The following is a 17,424-nucleotide window of genomic DNA, read 5'->3' as shown; positions in this document are numbered from 1 at the left end:
CTAACTGCACAACAGTAGGGATGAGAGCAAGACTGGATCAGACAAGTCAGGTCACAGCTGCCTCGGCATCCTAGCTGCAGAATGTTATTGCGCCACGCAGGGGACTTTGCATTCTCTCCTCCCGAGGCTGGCAAAGACTGAACATTTGGGGGACTACACATGTGGAGGCATGAGCCAAGCCCAACCAAGTCAACGGGAAGAGTTCCACGGGCTTTGGATTGGGGCCTTGGAGTGCAGAGGTAGAGAGAGAGCTGTTGCTCAGCTGCTCTGAGCAGCCTTCCCTTCTGACAGATCCAGGGAACTTCTGATCTCAATGGTCAAGTACTCTAGGGTTTTCACATGGGAGAAAACCGTGATTAGCTTGTAGCATTCTCCATCTGAATCCTCCCACCTAATTAGACAGTGGTGCTCTGACTGTGTATTTCAGCCCCCACACAGCAGATCTTTATATAATACTGTGCAACAACAGACCAGCCTAAGGACTCTATCAGTCATTCAGGGAGGATGGGTTGCAGTGTGTGGATGGCAGATATCTAGCTAGGGTTTTTATTCTGCACTCATCTGTAGTATCCGAGCACCATCCTGTGGTGCTTCTATGTGATTGGGATCATAGTGGTGGTGAACTGTAACTCAGCGGTGGGGGGAGTGGGATGGGCACATAATCAAACACATACATTGGGCCAAACACCACACTGATTTACAGCCTTGGGGAGTCAGGACAGAATTTGGGATGGTGTCCTAAATTGGACAAAAAGATCTATAATTTATGTTAGTTATATGGTATTTGTATAAGGGTTTGATGGATTGGATTTATGAGATATAGATTGGTAACACCACAATGGCTCCTTCGCTCTGGGAATAGTAGGTATACTGTATCATGGGCCATGTCATAATGTACAGTTTGAAACCTACCATGTGTTACAGCCCTACATTATGTAAGAGTTGCATAGTGCTGTTAGCATGACGTATTTTGAAAATACTTTTATTTAGTAAAGTAGCCAAAGGCTAGATTTTTTTTTTTTGAGTTAGGCATGTAGGGCTTATGGCTCAGTTACACCAACCTCATCTTCAGCACAGCTGCAGCTGGGGAGGCAAAGGTGGCTCTGAGCTACTTTCCTGGCTCCCCTTATCCTGGTGCTGGGCCATAATGCTGTTCTAGTTTAGGATAGTGTAACAACTCACTGGCTATTGCTCCTCCATTTCAGGATCATTGTAGCACAATGCATTCATGGCAAAACCCCTCTAGGGAATGTCCCCCATGCGGAACTGGGGTACAGTAGGTGGTATAAAATTGGTGTCTCTAAAGTTCTCTCATTAGGGCAATGAGAAGTTCTGGTACACTGCTGGAGCAGCACAAAAAAGAGTGACCCTAGGCTGAGGTTCTGGCCCATAGTCACCATGATTGCAACACCAATCAGAAATTGCACATCAAGTGACTAATTAGGTTTATCTGTGCACACATGTCTAAATTGCACTAGAAGTGCAAATTAGGCTCAGGTTTTGCATGAACAGTTGCATACTTTAAAAAACAAACACCCCCCCTCCCAATTCTTTCAAAATCAAAATGCATTTAATCTGCCTGTGCAATTTTTCTAGTCCCTTTACTAATTTTGTTATACATGGACTGTTATTCAAGTGCCACTTTTAACCATAGGCATAGCGTGACTTCTATATTTGGGGGGGCAGCATCAGTCAGGCCAATGGGGTCACATGTGGGGTGGGGGCAAATTCCGCGCCGGCTGGAGGCTTGCAGTTCGAGGCAGCAACGCCCTCCTCCCCCAACCACGCCCGTGCTTTTAAGCCATTTGCATAACTTAGTCTATTTGCTTGTCAAACAGAGTAGCAGTGGCCACATTTTAAAATCTTCTCTTTCCAAATACCCTGACTTACACGTTTCATGTTTCTGCCAGGATCCACACCCACCACATAGCCTCAGTATGTCATGTGCTTTAAAGCTATAGCCCAGTTAATTCAATCTGCAGTCACAACTGTTAGATGACTAAGGCTACATGGCAGAACATACAGTAACATTCACCCTCTTCCTTCTGCTCTTTAGCCTACTGTGTTGTCACAGAACAGCAGTAGTTGCTCTTCTAGCTTTTTCAACAACAAGATGTGTTACCCACACACCACTTTATACATGCTCCTAGATCACCCAGCGAAAAACAAGCCCATGTCTTTGGTGCCCACCTTCTAATTTTGCATACAAGCTTCTACTAACAGGCAAGCAACTCCCACCAAACATTTACTACTACCCATAATTGTCCATTGAAAACAGTACTTCAGCGCCTGTCGCAGTGAAATACATGGATGACTCAAAGGCCTGGCATGCACCCTCTTTACAGCTACTAATAGAAAGGATGAAAATAAACTCCTTGTTGAGTTGTGCTTGATGTTCCGATAATAGAGATGCCCATTTAAGATTCAGGCATTTCCTCCTGATGTTCAGCGTTGGCACATGTCTCACAGGAGCAACAGCCCTCTTCTGCTTTATGTTGACATACTGAACTCACACTTCACTTTTCTATACATTCTAGCACACAGGTTTTTTTCCCCTAGCACAAAATAAGAATTTTACACACGGGTGGAATCATGGACACACCCAAATGAGCCCCTCTTAACCCCAGCGAGAAATCCACTTTACAACACTTATCACACCACCAAAAAATACATGATTGTTTGACACAGGTCGCTCATGCAACGCCAGAGTCATCTCTCATTGTCAATCTAGAGTAAGTGTAATGAAATCAGTGGCGTTCACTCTCAGTTTACATTGGTGTAAAATGAATGCAGAATTTGGCTCCATGGTCTTTATGGAAGCACAGATATTAGGGTAACTTTTAAAGTCTTCAGAAAATCCTTGCAAGAGCAATTATTGTTAGATCCTTGTACTTAAGGAATACTGATTTCCTGTTTGCCTCATGCAGGTGAGGAAGACCTACCCCTGGTGAAACAGCTGACATGGGTGTCATGATGCCCAATGTGTTTCCTGCAAAGGGTATCCCAACTTTGCTAACTTCCCTTAAACTCTAGCTCCTACTCCTGGATGACATTTGCACATGCACCCCCCCCCCCCAACACACACAGCTGTGCAAATGTCTCTTTCTTTCAGATTCCCAGCTACAGGGGCATATTTGTAAGAAACGGGAGGGGGGGGAGATTCAAAATTGTATTTTCCACAATTCAGTAAAAACCAGACGTCAATCCATTTCTAGGAAAAATCTGGCTATATCATGCAAATTTCTCAACTGAAGTGTTGCAAAAACAAACAGAGTGCAGGTGAGAAATCAGACGACATGGAACAGCAGATGTTTTTACACCAAACTTTTACACCAAAACCAGGCTCCGTGTGCTGGCTCTGCCCGTCTCCAACACCTGCAGCAGCAGCTTTCAACAGCTCCGTTTGCTACAGTGACTTAGGAACAGAAGGCCAGCTCCTCAGCTGGTGTAAATCACTGTTGCACCATTGGTTTCAACTGGGCTCCGCCTATTTATGCCAGATGAGGATCTGGCCCACACTTTAACATGCCTTCTGTGCATGCAGCTGCTATGCCCCAGATCATGTCATAATCAAGTGTCCAAAGATCCTAGCCAGGATACATATCCTGCAGATGGATGGTGCAGATCCTGTGAAGAACTCCATTGAGGGAGCACAAAGGAAAGTGCACAAGGCAATTTCCGCCCAGGTCTGAAACACGCTGGCTCGAGTCTCTCATAACTCCTGCCTGAAAGTAGATTCAAAATAACCAGCAAATCCCTGGAGTGCTCTGGATGTTTATCACTCTGTCTGATTGATCTGTAGCAGCACAAGGTCATTCACTTTGATAGAGGACTAGTCCTCAGGTTAATTCCCTGAAATGTGAAGAGACAATCGGTGTGTGTGAAGTAAGTATTGACCTATTGATTGAGACACACATGCACTTACGTGTGTATTGCTGAACCGACCAACATGTGACCTGGCACTAGAGGAGACAGTCAATTAGTGATTTCCCCTGCAAGCTTGATCCAGTGATTGTACATGTGTGTTTGTCCTGTGACTCCTGCACATTACCTTAGCTGGGATTCAAACTGGGAATCTCGTGGTAAAAGTCAGTGACAGCTCTACCAGGTCAGCTCTCACTGGCCGAGCCAGTAGGAGCTATGGTAATTGTCTGCAGAGGCAGCCTGGTCTTGCATGGCTGATGCCTTCACCGGTGCATCAAGAGAAACAGAGCAGACAAGAGAGAATCAGTGTTTCCCTCTCACTGTCAGCAAGGGGCTTCTAGGAACCTCACAGGATTCACATGTGCACATTAAGGGGAGAACAGCCCAGAGCCACCTCCAAATTCTCATAACTTAGCACAAGAGCTGTATGATTGATTTGTTTAGTTCACTGGCTGCTCAGAAAAGAAAAGAAAAGAAAAGAACAAACATTTTTTCAACTAAATGAACAGTGGAAAAAAATTCTTTTGGGTCAAACTAAACATTTGTTTCATTTGAATTTCTAATTAAAAAAATAAAACTGAAGTAAATTTCAAGACAAAGTTGTTTTGAATTAAAAATATCAAAAACATTTTGTTTTGAAAATGTGAATTTTTTCCCCCTTTTTGAGTTTTTAAGGCTGCTATCGCCAACCAAAACAATTTGGTGAAATCAACACATTCATAAAATGTTGCAAGTCTGCATTTTTCAGTGAAAAGAATTTCAGCTGGGAAGTCTCACCATCTCTATTTAGCACCTGAATTACACAATTGCACAGTGCTAGTGCGCATTGGCCCACGCAAAGTGGGTCGTTGTGCAGGCCAATTTGTAATGACACGTTTGGCACCAATCATGGTCCCCTTACTCACATGCACAGCCCCACTGGCTTCAGTGGAAATACGTCTGAGAGTAAGCAAAGGACTTGGCCACGGGCGGGCACAAACATTTGCCTATGCAATTAACTTACTGTTGGCTAGTGCAATTTTGCTTCGTTTTTATGAAAATGTGGCCCTCACCATTAAAATTGGATTTTGGTAAATAGAAGAACATCTGGGTTTTGATGGTTCACATTAACCTGGCATGGGGCAAAGTGAGTTTTATAACCTATTCTGAGCTTCGGAAAAAATCATAGTTTTCTCATAATGGGGGGTGAAAAAATAACGTGAAGTGCTTGCATTTTGGATCAGATTATTTGGTCTTTATTAAATGGGAGTTAATTACCTACAGATGCCCAGCCAGATTTGCTATGGTGTTCACGTGTGATTTACAAGGAAATACCACCAGAGCCTTGCACATTCTGCTCAGTGTTTCATATGCTAGCTGCATTTTGCTAAAATAAACTACATGGGCTGAACGCTGCCTCACTCACACTGGTGACAGCCCTTGAGATGCTCATTGGTGAATGTCAGGAAAGAATTTGACTCTCTGAGCTAGATCCTCAGCTGGTGTGAATCACCATAAGCACTTCAATGAGACTACACCACTTTACACCAGCTGAGGATGAAGCTCAATAGAGGTTACTTGCCTGCAAGTTTATGACAGCTTTCATGAAAGCTAACTGTACATCAGAAATGGCTTGCTATGTACGGTACCTACAGCAAAGAGAGGCGTCAGTCCCTGCATAATTCAAAATACTGACACTAAGATTTCAGTACATTTACAGTATATGATGGGCCCAGATTGGATGCTCGTTCTGGTGGCCAGAAATAGGAAGGTGTCTAAACTTAACTAATCAATGTGAAAAATTGTATTAACAAGGACAGCAGTTCTTCCATCCTTTACAAATCAATTGAGCTCTTAAAATGTGGCTTTTTACCCTTTCAGGGAGAGCTTGCAGAGACAGTACAGTTAGTCTGGCTGAGTCCACTAGCTGCTCAGTTTCAGCCTCTTTGTAGGCTTCGACTTAGTTGCCATCCATCTTGTCCTCCAAAATTACAAAGCAAGGGCTCCCCAGCTGTGGCCTGAAATCTGCTTTTAGCCTTTAAACTGCTGGAGATGTTAAAGCATACAGAGGATTTTACCGTTTCCTGTAACAAATCCTCATCTTTGACAGCACCTGCTCCACAACCTGCTCCCTCTAAGAGTGGGTGAAAAAAAACCCCAAATCCCCAAGAGAAGTCATTTCTCTTGCCAAGTTACACTTGACTACCTTGCACAGAGAGGAGAGTCTAAGGCAGTAATGCTGCCGTCCTGAGGCTCGAGCTGATCTCTTTTCGGGGAGGCTTAGAGAGCTCAGGGAAAATGGGAAGGTTTTTTTTGTTTGTTTGTTTTTTTAAAAGGCTGAGGGGAAAATCCAGAGAGTGCTATTGAGTTCTCAGCATGGACTACCAAGTAAGGAAGGGATGGCTCCTTGCTTACAGAGCCTGAAGTGGAATTCTCCCCAGCAGAGATGTTAACAGGTTCAAAACACAGATCTAGGGTTGCCAACTTTGGTTGGACAAATTCCTGGAGATTTCATCACATGACAATCTTTAATTCAAGATTAATCTTTAATTCCTAGCGACTCCAGGACAATCCTGGATGGTTGGCAACCCTACAGACAGCTAAAATACACCATTAAAATAGAAACACACTGCTCTGACCAAGGCGCATCCTCAGCTCTCTGCACACCACACCAAGTCACTGACAGTGGAGGTGCCTGGAGTTCAGAGCCACAGTTGTGTCTTGTTTACTCGTAGTCCCACTGAGGTGAAACAAGGCAGAAGACCTTAGACAGGGGCAGTCTTGCCAAGGGGAGGCCGCAGTGGTGAAAGATAGCTGCAACCTCTCCTTTGGAGAAATGGGGTGCTGCTGGCTGGGTTGGGGGCATGGCCAGCATGGCTGAAAGATTAGCTGATTTGGTAGGGGCCTACAGAGTACCCAGGGGAAACTTCTGGGGGTCTCTCCCCGGGACAGGGCAGGCTGTACTTACACAGCTAAGGTGAATGTAGTCCTCACTACTGAGAAAGCTACTGCAGTTTCTTGGCACTGGGAATGGCCAAGTGCCATGCAGGAGGCCCAGGACGTATGCCGAGTCAGGAAGTTCTCTGCTTGGCCCCAACTTTGTGTTTCAAAGCAGAAAAGTCCCCTCCTGCAGAAGACCTAGTGAAACATTTCAGTAAAGAGAAAAGGGACCAAGCCCTAGTACTCACAGATACAGACTGCTCCAGAGCAGCCTGCAACACGCATCAGGAAGCAGTTCAGCCCTTTGAAAACTTCTCAGCTAGGAAAGCCAGCCAGCCTGCCTCTCTCTCTCTCTCTCTCTCTCCAATCACTCCACCTTTCTGAAGAGGGCTTCTATATTTGGAGATACAAAGATGCCCTGTTCTCCCTGACTGGGCTACCCGCAGCTGCCTTCTCTTCTTTCCAATCAGAGTAAAGGGAGGGAAGCAGCTGGACCCGTTAACCTTTGCTGGCTGATTGTGCTTCTCCCATATGTGTGTGAGTGCAGCTGTAGTGAAAGAGGCCTTTACATTCCACTGTATGGTCAGAAACCATGAAAGTGCTCACATACCACAGTGATGGAGGACAAATAAAGATACATAGCCCACCTGAGCAATACATATAACAGTTGCATGGAATTACACCAGCGTACTCATACATCAATAAAGTTAACATCTCTCACAATGTTATTATAAGGGTCTGGATATATGGTTTTTTTCTCAAGGCTCCAGCTTCTGGAATCATGTCATTTTGTGAGACTTTCACCTTTTGTTTTAAGAACAAGTGAGTTTGTAGCACTCATGGCTGTGGAGAAAAGCTTGCAAATTTGGTCCAAGTGCACCCTAAAGGCTACAAGAAGGCAAATAAAAATATTTTTAAAAGGCATATTTTTAAGCCAATTTCATGATTTGTGTGTGTGTGTGTGTGGGGGGGGTGGCCTGACTGAATATTTGAGGTTGTCAATACTGTATAAAGGGCTTGTTAGCTGCCTCTCTGGTTATGTCCATGTGTATTTACCATGTGCAGTTTCTGTAATTACATATGCAGCTATGGTATGTGTGCACACAGCTGTGAAAATCTGGTCCTGCATCATGTGCTAGTGACTTTAGGCACTAGTGTTTTGAAGAAAACTGGTTTCAATTGTCTGATTGTCAATGGAGACTTGACTCTTTCACCAACAAATTTTTTTTCAGTGAGAGAGTTACAGATTTTATTTGTGGGTGCAGAAAAACGGAGGGTGGATTTTAAAACATCAGGGATTACCATAACACATAAATATACAAAGCATCAATATTCATAAGCACTCAGAACACTGCTTTAATTGCTTTGATATTCTTGGTTAGATTTTTTTAATCCTCTAGTTTAAAGGTCCTTCAGAATCTAATGTACAGTTCCTAGGAGAATCTATAAACATCACATGGACGTGGTGTAATTAAAAATGGTTTGATAGAGAGGCATGTGAACAGCAGGTCTGGTGGCCCTTTGATTTACGGATAAACTCACAGAGTAAGTCATTCTTCCCTGATCTGGATTGTGAAGAGCATATTAACTGCTTTGAAACAAAACATCCTCAGGGAATTGTATCAGTGCTGAGATATACTGTGATGGGATGCGGGGGAGGGAGGCGAGGAGGGACAATATGAATTAAAAACACATGGCCACATTCACAAGTGGTGCATTTCTGCATAGCTCCATTCACTTCAGTAGAATTAGGCTGAGGTATAGAACATGCTCCATTAAGTCTAAGGAGAAATCCAGACACCCACAAAAAATCCTTGGGGGAGACAGGCAGGTGGTAGAAAGAAGAATGGCTGGAGCTGGGTACAGGGGTTGTACTAAAGCTCAGGGGGCCATATCTTGCTACCATTTACATTGGTGTAAATCAGGAGTAGCTATACCGAGCTCAGTGGAGTTGCTCCACATTTACACCAGTGATACTGAGAGTAGATTTGGCCCTATCATTGGTTTTAGGGGGATTAATAAACAAAAAGGAAAGGAGGTGCATTCATGAAGGTGGCCAGGGTTCATTTTGTGCTTGAATCCTGATGCTGCCAGGCAAATCCAAGGAACTGATTTCTGTAGTGAATTTGATCAGGTGACAAATGCTGGAGGGAAACCTAGCATCAGAGATGTTAATTTGTCATTTTAGCATCTGTTCTCTTTTGTATTTGACACAGTGCAATGTTATAAGATCATTTTAGAATTCTGCTCTTTATTTACAGTGATACTAGAATCACTCTCATGGTACCTGTGAGTCTCCGGGTTAGCCCGTTGCTGTCAATCACATTGCCTTTGGAACCTCCAGACTCCTACTGTTTAACATCTATTTCAGGCAGGAAGCGAGGATCCTTAATATTGCCAGAAATCAGTAGAAACCCTTTTATATCTCTGCTGGCTGGATTATTGTTTGAAAGCTAGCAACTGCAGGAACTATAAATGCTTGTGTGTGGGTGTTCAATTACCTGAGATTCTCTGCAGATATTAGCAGCATCTCTTGGGGAAGTCTCATTGGGTATGCAAGATAAAATCGCTCTGGCACTGATCATATGATTTGAAGACTCAAGCCCGAGGCAGCACTACTGAAAGGGGAGGTGAAGCTGCATAAGACACTTGCTTGGTTCAGACAGCAGGAAGCTGTGAGCAGCACATGAATTTTATTCACCGGGGACTAGTAAAGCTAGTGGACTGCTCTGTCGTATCCGTAACCAGGAAACCACCCTGCATAGAGAGGCTTTATTTCTAGCAAGGCTATGTTTTTTCAGGATGTATCATTGTTGATGCTAGAAAAAGGGCATCCATTGCTACATGAGTGGAGGCAGTAATTGCTGCAGAAGATTTCTAAGAACCTCATTTGATTCTCAGGATACATGCCTCCTCAAGAATGAATTTAACTGTAGTGGGGCACTATTTTCGGCTGACTTGGTTTGGGATATAGGATGAAAAGAATGTATATGTCAGGGAAGGATTACACTGATTGCAGAGCAAACTAGAGGAAAACTTCCACCTGCACTGCTGGCATCTGGGAAGAATAAAAGGACTAAATATCCTTCCTTCACTGACCGGAGATGGTTTTCTGAGGAAAACCCCAACACCTGCACTCAGCCCAGTACAGACTTTTGCAAGAACAGACATGGTACAAAATATGATTTTGGTGTTTTTCCGCAGGCGCCTGAGCCAAAGACCTGCTGTCGAGGAGCTCGAAAGAAGGAATATACTTAAACGTGAGTACTTAAAAAAATTATAGCATATTGTATGTGTGTTTTGAAACTACTGAATACATTTCTGAGAGCCATTTCTCCGCTGTAGACAAGTTCATGCCCACCCTCTGGGAATGGATTTGTAACCAGTGGAATTTTCACTGGGGTGTGTGCTGGTGTCTAATATGTGTACTTGTCTGAAGGCATACCCCTTAATGCAGAAAAAAGGAATAATACAAATCTAGATTTTCAAATAATTCCTGCTGTTATGGCTGCATGAGGAAGGAAGCATGGTCTTGGTTTGACTCAGTTTAGCAATCACCTCAATTATCATTTTACATAGAGAGTCAGGACATGCTGTCAATTAAAATCCATCAATGCCAAAGTGAAGCACACAGGCATCCTTGGAGAACAGTGACTTTTCTAGCAAATAAATTGCATCAGATCCATTCCTGACCTTTCTAATTTAAAAGGAAAATGAATTAAAGACAGCAAGCTGAGACAGTGCAAGGGTATCAAAATCCTTGCCTTTTACTGTTGTCTGAGCTGCTGGAGACATTTGCTGAACTTCCTTTAGATGGCTGGGGAATCCCCAAAATGATGAGAACAGGGGAATCCTGAAAATTGTTTCTGTTGTCACATGGGTAATCTGGATGGAACAGGTGGAGTTCCATTGCTTTAAGGAAAAGTATAATACACTCTGCTGCATTCATGGTGTATCTTAGCACCACTAATGTAAAAGACATTATTATGTGAAAAATAACCAATTACTTGTTCAAACAAGCTTGAACAACTTAATGGAATACGTGTTTGCATTCTATGAAAGCAATGCTATCTTTGGCTTTTAAATCAGATCTAAGCATTTAGAGGGTTGTATTTCACTAGTACAGAAAATTGCCTAAATAATTTGCCTGCTTTAGTCACAATTTCATGTCGCAAGGCTGAGCCTGATGTTCTAATCTGATGATTTGTTCAGGTGTTTGACAGATTCATTTTCTTGCTTAAACTGACGAAAGACGTCTCTGTGAGCGTGGGGGACATTAGTTTTCCAGAATGGTTTAGATTTAGGAAGTTTCTTCTTTACAAAGTTAAATTGTGCATCCCAATTTTTCTCCTGAAGGAGAAAACTAGAAATGTCTAGGAAAATTATACTAACAAAGAGGAAACCAGCAGCATGGCTGCACAGATCACAGTGTCACCTTAATTTGGGAGGGTTTGGATTGCATGCTGCTTTTTCTTTCTTATCAGTTTATACAAGAGGGCCTGATGCTGCTCTCATTGAAGGCAATAGGATTTGGAGACAGAGGGAACTGAAGGGGACTCCTTGGTCATCTTTGGTTGGTTCAGCTATTCAAGTACATCAAACCATTTACTTTGTAAATAGTTCTTGTGACATGTAAATGAATTACCCACTCAACGCATACACAGATTCATTTACAAATATTCAAATTACAAACAACACATAACACAAATTCTTGTGACCTGTATACATATTAACCCAGTTTAACCTCAAACCTCAGCCATCAAAAGGAAAATCAATTGAGCTAAAATTTCTATATCAGATGGGGCCAGATTTGCAAAAGAGTGGAACACTCTGCATCTCCCATTGAAAACCAGCTCCCTTCATTCTCTGGTCTAAATCCAAGATGAGCGCCTCTGAGAATCTGGTCCTTCATGTTTGTTACTTTCTGGGGTACACTGGCTACATCCTTAATCTAGATTAAACTGACCAGCTTTAATATTAAAAAAACATTGTGTTACATTCATATAATGAGCTTACAGAGGGAGCTAAAGCAGAACAGAAGATGAAGCAGAATTAAAGATATGTCCTCCATGCCAGCTAAACATACTGGGTTAGATTTACTGCGCATAAATCTGGAGTAACTCTGTCAGCTTCAGTGCAGTTACTTTGGATTTGCACAGGCTTCATCTTGGATCAGAAGCTGCACAATTCTACTTATGTTACCTTTTTCATTACATATAAATGTCAGCTACATTGCAAAGAACCCAGGTCATCACTGAGCCAGCAGGGACCTTAGAAGGTGTGAAAAAGAAGGGTAAATAATTTGACAGCAGCTGTTAAAAAGTCAGTGTTCAAGTTAGTGACAGAGATACGGACACTTTTCCCAATGACTTTAACGAGAGCATGATTGGATCTGATCTTGCCAAACCATGATTATGTTAGTACCCCCATTGAAATCAATGTGACCTCATGAGTTGTAAGTGCTATTATAAGGTTATTTTTTTAAAGTATTCATGAGATGAAGAGAAATATTTTTTTTTTTTTACTCTCCCTCATGGAGGCGACTCTGGGATAAGAGAGGTACTTAAAAAAACCCCCAACACTTACTTATAATCTTATTGATTTTATTCATTCCTATATCTTTAAATATAGAAAAACACTGCTTGTTCAGTACAGGGCATGACTGCCACAGTAACTGTGTGTTCAGACCAAAAAATCAGCCCCAGGAGTTCAGATGGGTTTTCTATTATATTCTGAGAGCAAGCCATTGATATTCATATTCAAAGAGGCATCTCCTCTTACACGGATTGTACAGTCCCTGCTTCGTTCTTAACACGGGTGATTGCTCCTGCGTCATGCATAGTTTAGAATTCCCTGCATAACTCACACAGAGCAAGGGTGTGAGTTATACAGTGTCACATGCAGTAGTGGAACGGGAGTATTACTGCACTGAGATGTGTAGTGTTAAAGTCAGCCATTTAATAATGAATGGATCCAAATATAGGCAATGTGAGGTTGCTGGGAAAACCTCTCTAGTTCTTCTCTGTAGTAATGTTTGCATTCTGTAATGTCCCTGCTGACATTTCCTTCCACCAGACAGGGAAAGTTTACCACGATCTTGCATTTGCTTCCTGATGAATTGCTTTTCATACTCCCACAATTGTTAAGCAAAACAAGTTTAACTTTACCTAAATCTAGATGTGCCATTATCGATACGGACCATGATGTGCGCTTAGCATTTCAAAACGACAAAAAGCAATCTTCTGACCGCATAGGCATATTCGTGTTTCCATCTTAGAAAGCCACCCAGTGCCCACGTGGAATGCATCATGACTATATTCCAGTGGACATTTAGATAGATGTAGAAGAGCCTTTTTTAAAAAGTGAAAATACAACCATAAAGGTCTAGTCAAAAAGGGGTTAATAATAGTGAATGAGGCATATTAGTTACTTTCTGGCGGCATCTTGCCATTGCATAGGGTGTCCAATTTTTTTAAAAGCTATTTTTCCCAATTTTTTCATATTTCCTCCTCAGGTACTGCAGACAATTGCCACCTAAATCTTTGGTCATCTCACTGACGCTTCTGAAACACGGCCATATCATCAGTCTCATGTACTCTACTTTAAAGTTATATGCAACACCACTATAGCGTACTGGGTGATTTTAGGTTCTCTGATTTACATTTTCTGATTACCTAGCTGCACATATATTGCTACAGTGCTTCTTTAAATAGATCCACGTGTCTGTATTTCAATGTAAACTAAAGAATACAGAAAAAGGGGAGGGGCAAGGAAAAGGCTCATTTCCAAAAATAGCTTTTTCTTGACTGACAGACGATGAGAACACTGCTATCTACAGCCGTGGTTTTCAACCTGTGGTCCACGGAGCCCTGGGGGTCTGCAGACCATGTGCAAGATTTCCAAAGGAGTCTGCATCTCCATACAAATATTCTTAGCAAATGAAAAAAGGTTGAAAACCACTGATCTCTAGGCTCACTGAATGGTTAAACATCTTTCCCCTAGGTCTCTAGCATTGTTTAGGTCATGGACTTGAGTCTAAATTTAGTAACAGATAGCACTAGAAATAGAAAATCCATTAAATGGTATCCTAAGGCAAAGGATATATTTCACACAACGGTACAGGACTCAAGTCTATTTTTAGATCCAGTGTGTAGGAGTTACCGCGGCTTGAATGTTAATAGAACACACAAAAGCAAACTGGCTTAGCACAGAATATCACATAAGAAAACCTGTGAGTATAAAGAGCCTCTAACACAATTGGCATATCTTGAATAATAGAGGGAAAAGGATAGCGTGTAAGTCAAGGCTGAATATTGTAGCAACGTGACCAACTAAATATGAAGCCTGAGAGCATAAGCTCACGAGGTACATGGTTTCCCTGAAGTACGTACAGGAAAATGTTTCAGCATCTTAATTCAAGTATGACAGGACTCTAACAAAGACATGGCATAACAAACTATCATTCATAATTTAAAGGTATTGCTTTTCCCTCCAAAAGTTTATCTAGCTGAAGAATTGGACTGGCTGCTTTAAGTTTATGAAAGCTTATTGTAACTGGAGGTTATGTCACAGGAAAAACTGACATTGGCATACGTGCTTCTGTGTCCTCATTGAAAGGTAGCTGTGTATTCTGGCAATGCCCCACACAGGCATAGTAAGGACTGAGCTAGCAATTCAGAAGGACAAAGGAACTGCACCACACTTCTTCATATTTTAACTTTTATTGCCTGGATGTATTGGAAACAACTGATCTTCCTACATGAGGAAAGTCATCTCTTTTTTAATATTTTCTGCAGAAAGAAATGATCAAACAGAGCAGGAGGAAAGGAGGGAAATCAAGCAGAGGCTGACGAGAAAGGTAAAATCTTGAAATGTTTTCAGTGACTTTTAAAGAGCTTAGTGCAAACTAATAACAAAGAGCCCAGAGTAAAAACAGTATCTAATTTTTTAAAATCATATAAAAGACAAACGGCCATGGTGGTCACCATTAAAAAATCAACATGTATACACAATGATTTGTGAGATAGTTGTATTTAATAATTAGAACAGAAAATAACTACAATATCTCAGGTAATTATCCACAGATGTTGGCTCTTTAAATGGCACTCACTGTATCTGAGAGGCTAATGGAAAATTTACACAAGAACCTAAAATCAGCTCATTTGAGATCATTTGCCTCATATTGCATATTTTGCAACTATATTGCGAGGAAAGCAGTTCCTTTCCACTGTTCATGGCAGTGAGAATCCCAGAGTAAGCTGACTCCTTGCTGAGCACCAGGTGCATTCCTGCCTGAAATATCTCTTTGCAGACCTTTTCATTTTTAGGTCTATCACATTCTCGGCCTGATCCTGTTATTGCTCTGTTTGCAGAAGTCCCTGTGGGAGTCAGTGGTAACACAGTGCAATATTCAAAGGCACATTGTGATGACAGTTTGCTAAGCCTTGGGTCTGTAGTTCTTACACTGGGCCCAATCCTGAAGCCCTTACTCAGACAAAGTTATGGGAATTTTGCAAGATTGAGCACTTACATTGTAATTCATTGTGGTTATTTGAAATATATTGCAAGTTCAGCTTTATAAAGCTGTGTGTGACAAGATATTCCATTATAAAGCCACTGTACACGAGCCCTCAGCTCCATTTATCCGATTATTACTGTTACAACAATAATACTCAGAAGTGTTTCAGTAGCTCCTTGAGATAAAGGCACATGGAGAGAGAAGCCTTCTAGTTAATAGAAAAATGCCTTTATAGAAAGACTAAAGATAGCATAATATTAAAATTATTTTCCTTTACAAAAACTATCGTAATGTTTCTAATGATAGATAAGTTTCACTCACTGACTGTAGTACAGATTCTGAATCCAGTTATAACACTGTGAATCTGGAATGATGGCATTACCCATGTAAATGAGATCTGAATCTGGCTCTATATCTCAATGTTTCTGTGCATTTAAGACAAATTAATCAATTTCAAATCTTTTCAGTTTAAATAGATATATATTTTATATACATAAATATACAATACACAAAATAAAGATGGGGAATAAAAATGCATGTGATTCCATTTTTGTGCCGTTGAATGTATGTCTCAGTTTTATTTCCTATTCATATTGATATACTTCTTCACAAAACTTATTGATACAGCTCAATCAGAGACCTACAGTCGATGAACTAAGAGACAGAAAAATTTTAATTCGATTCAGCGATTATGTAGAGGTGGCAAAAGCACAGGACTACGACAGACGAGCAGACAAACCATGGACAAGACTATCAGCAGCCGATAAGGTACAGACATACTTAAAAATATAATTAAGATGACTACTGTCTTTTTGTTTGCTTTGCTTGTAAGTAGTACATCAGGTCATGTAAACAGTGGTATTACTAAACAAGTCTCGATATTCTAAGGAAATACATCTTGGAGTAAGTGGCTGCTCTTGGTGAAAGTGACACTCAGTACTCCCCATGAGCCAAATTTTGTACTCTGAGGTCACACACACACACGCACGCACGCACGCACCAGAATAGGCTCTAAAGACAGTTGACAATGACAGGTTTCAGAGTAACAGCTGTGGTAGTCTGTATTCGCAAAAAGAAAAGGAGGACTTGTGGCACCTTAGAGACTAACCAGAGGTGGCACAAGTATTCCTTTTCAGTTGACAATGAGGTACTAATAGCTGATGCAGATTTAAGTACTTTAAATGTTCCTGCATTTTCAGCAAACAGAAGCCACACCGACCACAGGATGTAAAACATACCTTTAAATAGTGAAAAGGGTTCTTAAATAAACAAACAAACAAACTTATTAGAAAAAGTATGGAGTGCAGTACGCTACACAATCTATCATAGATCTTTGCCACCCATTTCTGTAGTGTATGAGAAATCTAGGACCAAACTTTATACCAAAAAGTTACTCAGTACAAAATCTTTGTTACAAATATGTACACATCACTACTTTATTCTCTACTGATGAACTCCCAAAGAAAGCACTTTTTCACTAGCCCTGAGAGTGGCCAATCTAAAGTACACACACTTTCACTTTAGTACATGATTACCATATATTTGATTTTTTTTGCTGTGTTGCTGTGGCCCTGTTGGTCCCAGGATATGAGAGAAAAGGTGGGTGAGGTAATATCTTTTATTGGCCCAACTTCTGTTGGTGGAAAGGACAAGCTCTGTGAAGCTCAAAAGCTTGTCCCTTCCACCAAAAGAAGTTGGGCCAATAAAAGATATTATCTCACCCACCTTGTTTCTCTCATATATTTGATTTACAGTATTAAATGATCCTAGACTTTATACTTAAGTGGCTGGGTAGGAAGGAAATGGCTTACAATGAATCAGGCTAGAATGCTTGTTGAATAAGGTTTTAGAGCATGTCTACACTTACCTCCAGAGCGATCGATCCAGCAGGGGTCGATTTATCGCATCTAGTGAAAACGCGATAAATCGACTGCCGAGTGCTCTCCCGTCGACTCTGGTACTTCACCGGAGCGAGAAGTGCAGGCAGAGTTGACAGGAGAGCGTCAGCAATCTACCTACTGCAGCAAAGACACCGCGGTGAGTAGATCTAAGTACATCGACTT

The 17,424-nt window shown here is 41.6% G+C and overlaps 1 protein-coding gene across 6 annotated transcripts in view; it reads left to right on the top strand.

Moving 5' to 3' along the window:
* Positions 1-17,424, top strand: part of PHACTR3 (phosphatase and actin regulator 3) — a 156,923-nt gene that overhangs the window by 133,055 nt on the left and 6,444 nt on the right. For all 6 annotated transcript variants that reach the window (XM_074969747.1, XM_074969746.1, XM_074969750.1 and 3 more), the window contains 3 exons: positions 10,048-10,103; positions 14,640-14,701; positions 15,989-16,129. In XM_074969747.1, the coding sequence (XP_074825848.1) occupies positions 10,048-10,103; positions 14,640-14,701; positions 15,989-16,129 (259 nt within the window). The remainder of the gene's footprint in view (positions 1-10,047; positions 10,104-14,639; positions 14,702-15,988; positions 16,130-17,424) is intronic.

Source organism: Natator depressus, chromosome 13 (assembly GCF_965152275.1).
Source record: "Natator depressus isolate rNatDep1 chromosome 13, rNatDep2.hap1, whole genome shotgun sequence".
NCBI classification, from domain to species: domain Eukaryota; kingdom Metazoa; phylum Chordata; order Testudines; family Cheloniidae; genus Natator; species Natator depressus.
This window is presented reverse-complemented; position numbering and strand designations above follow the sequence as displayed.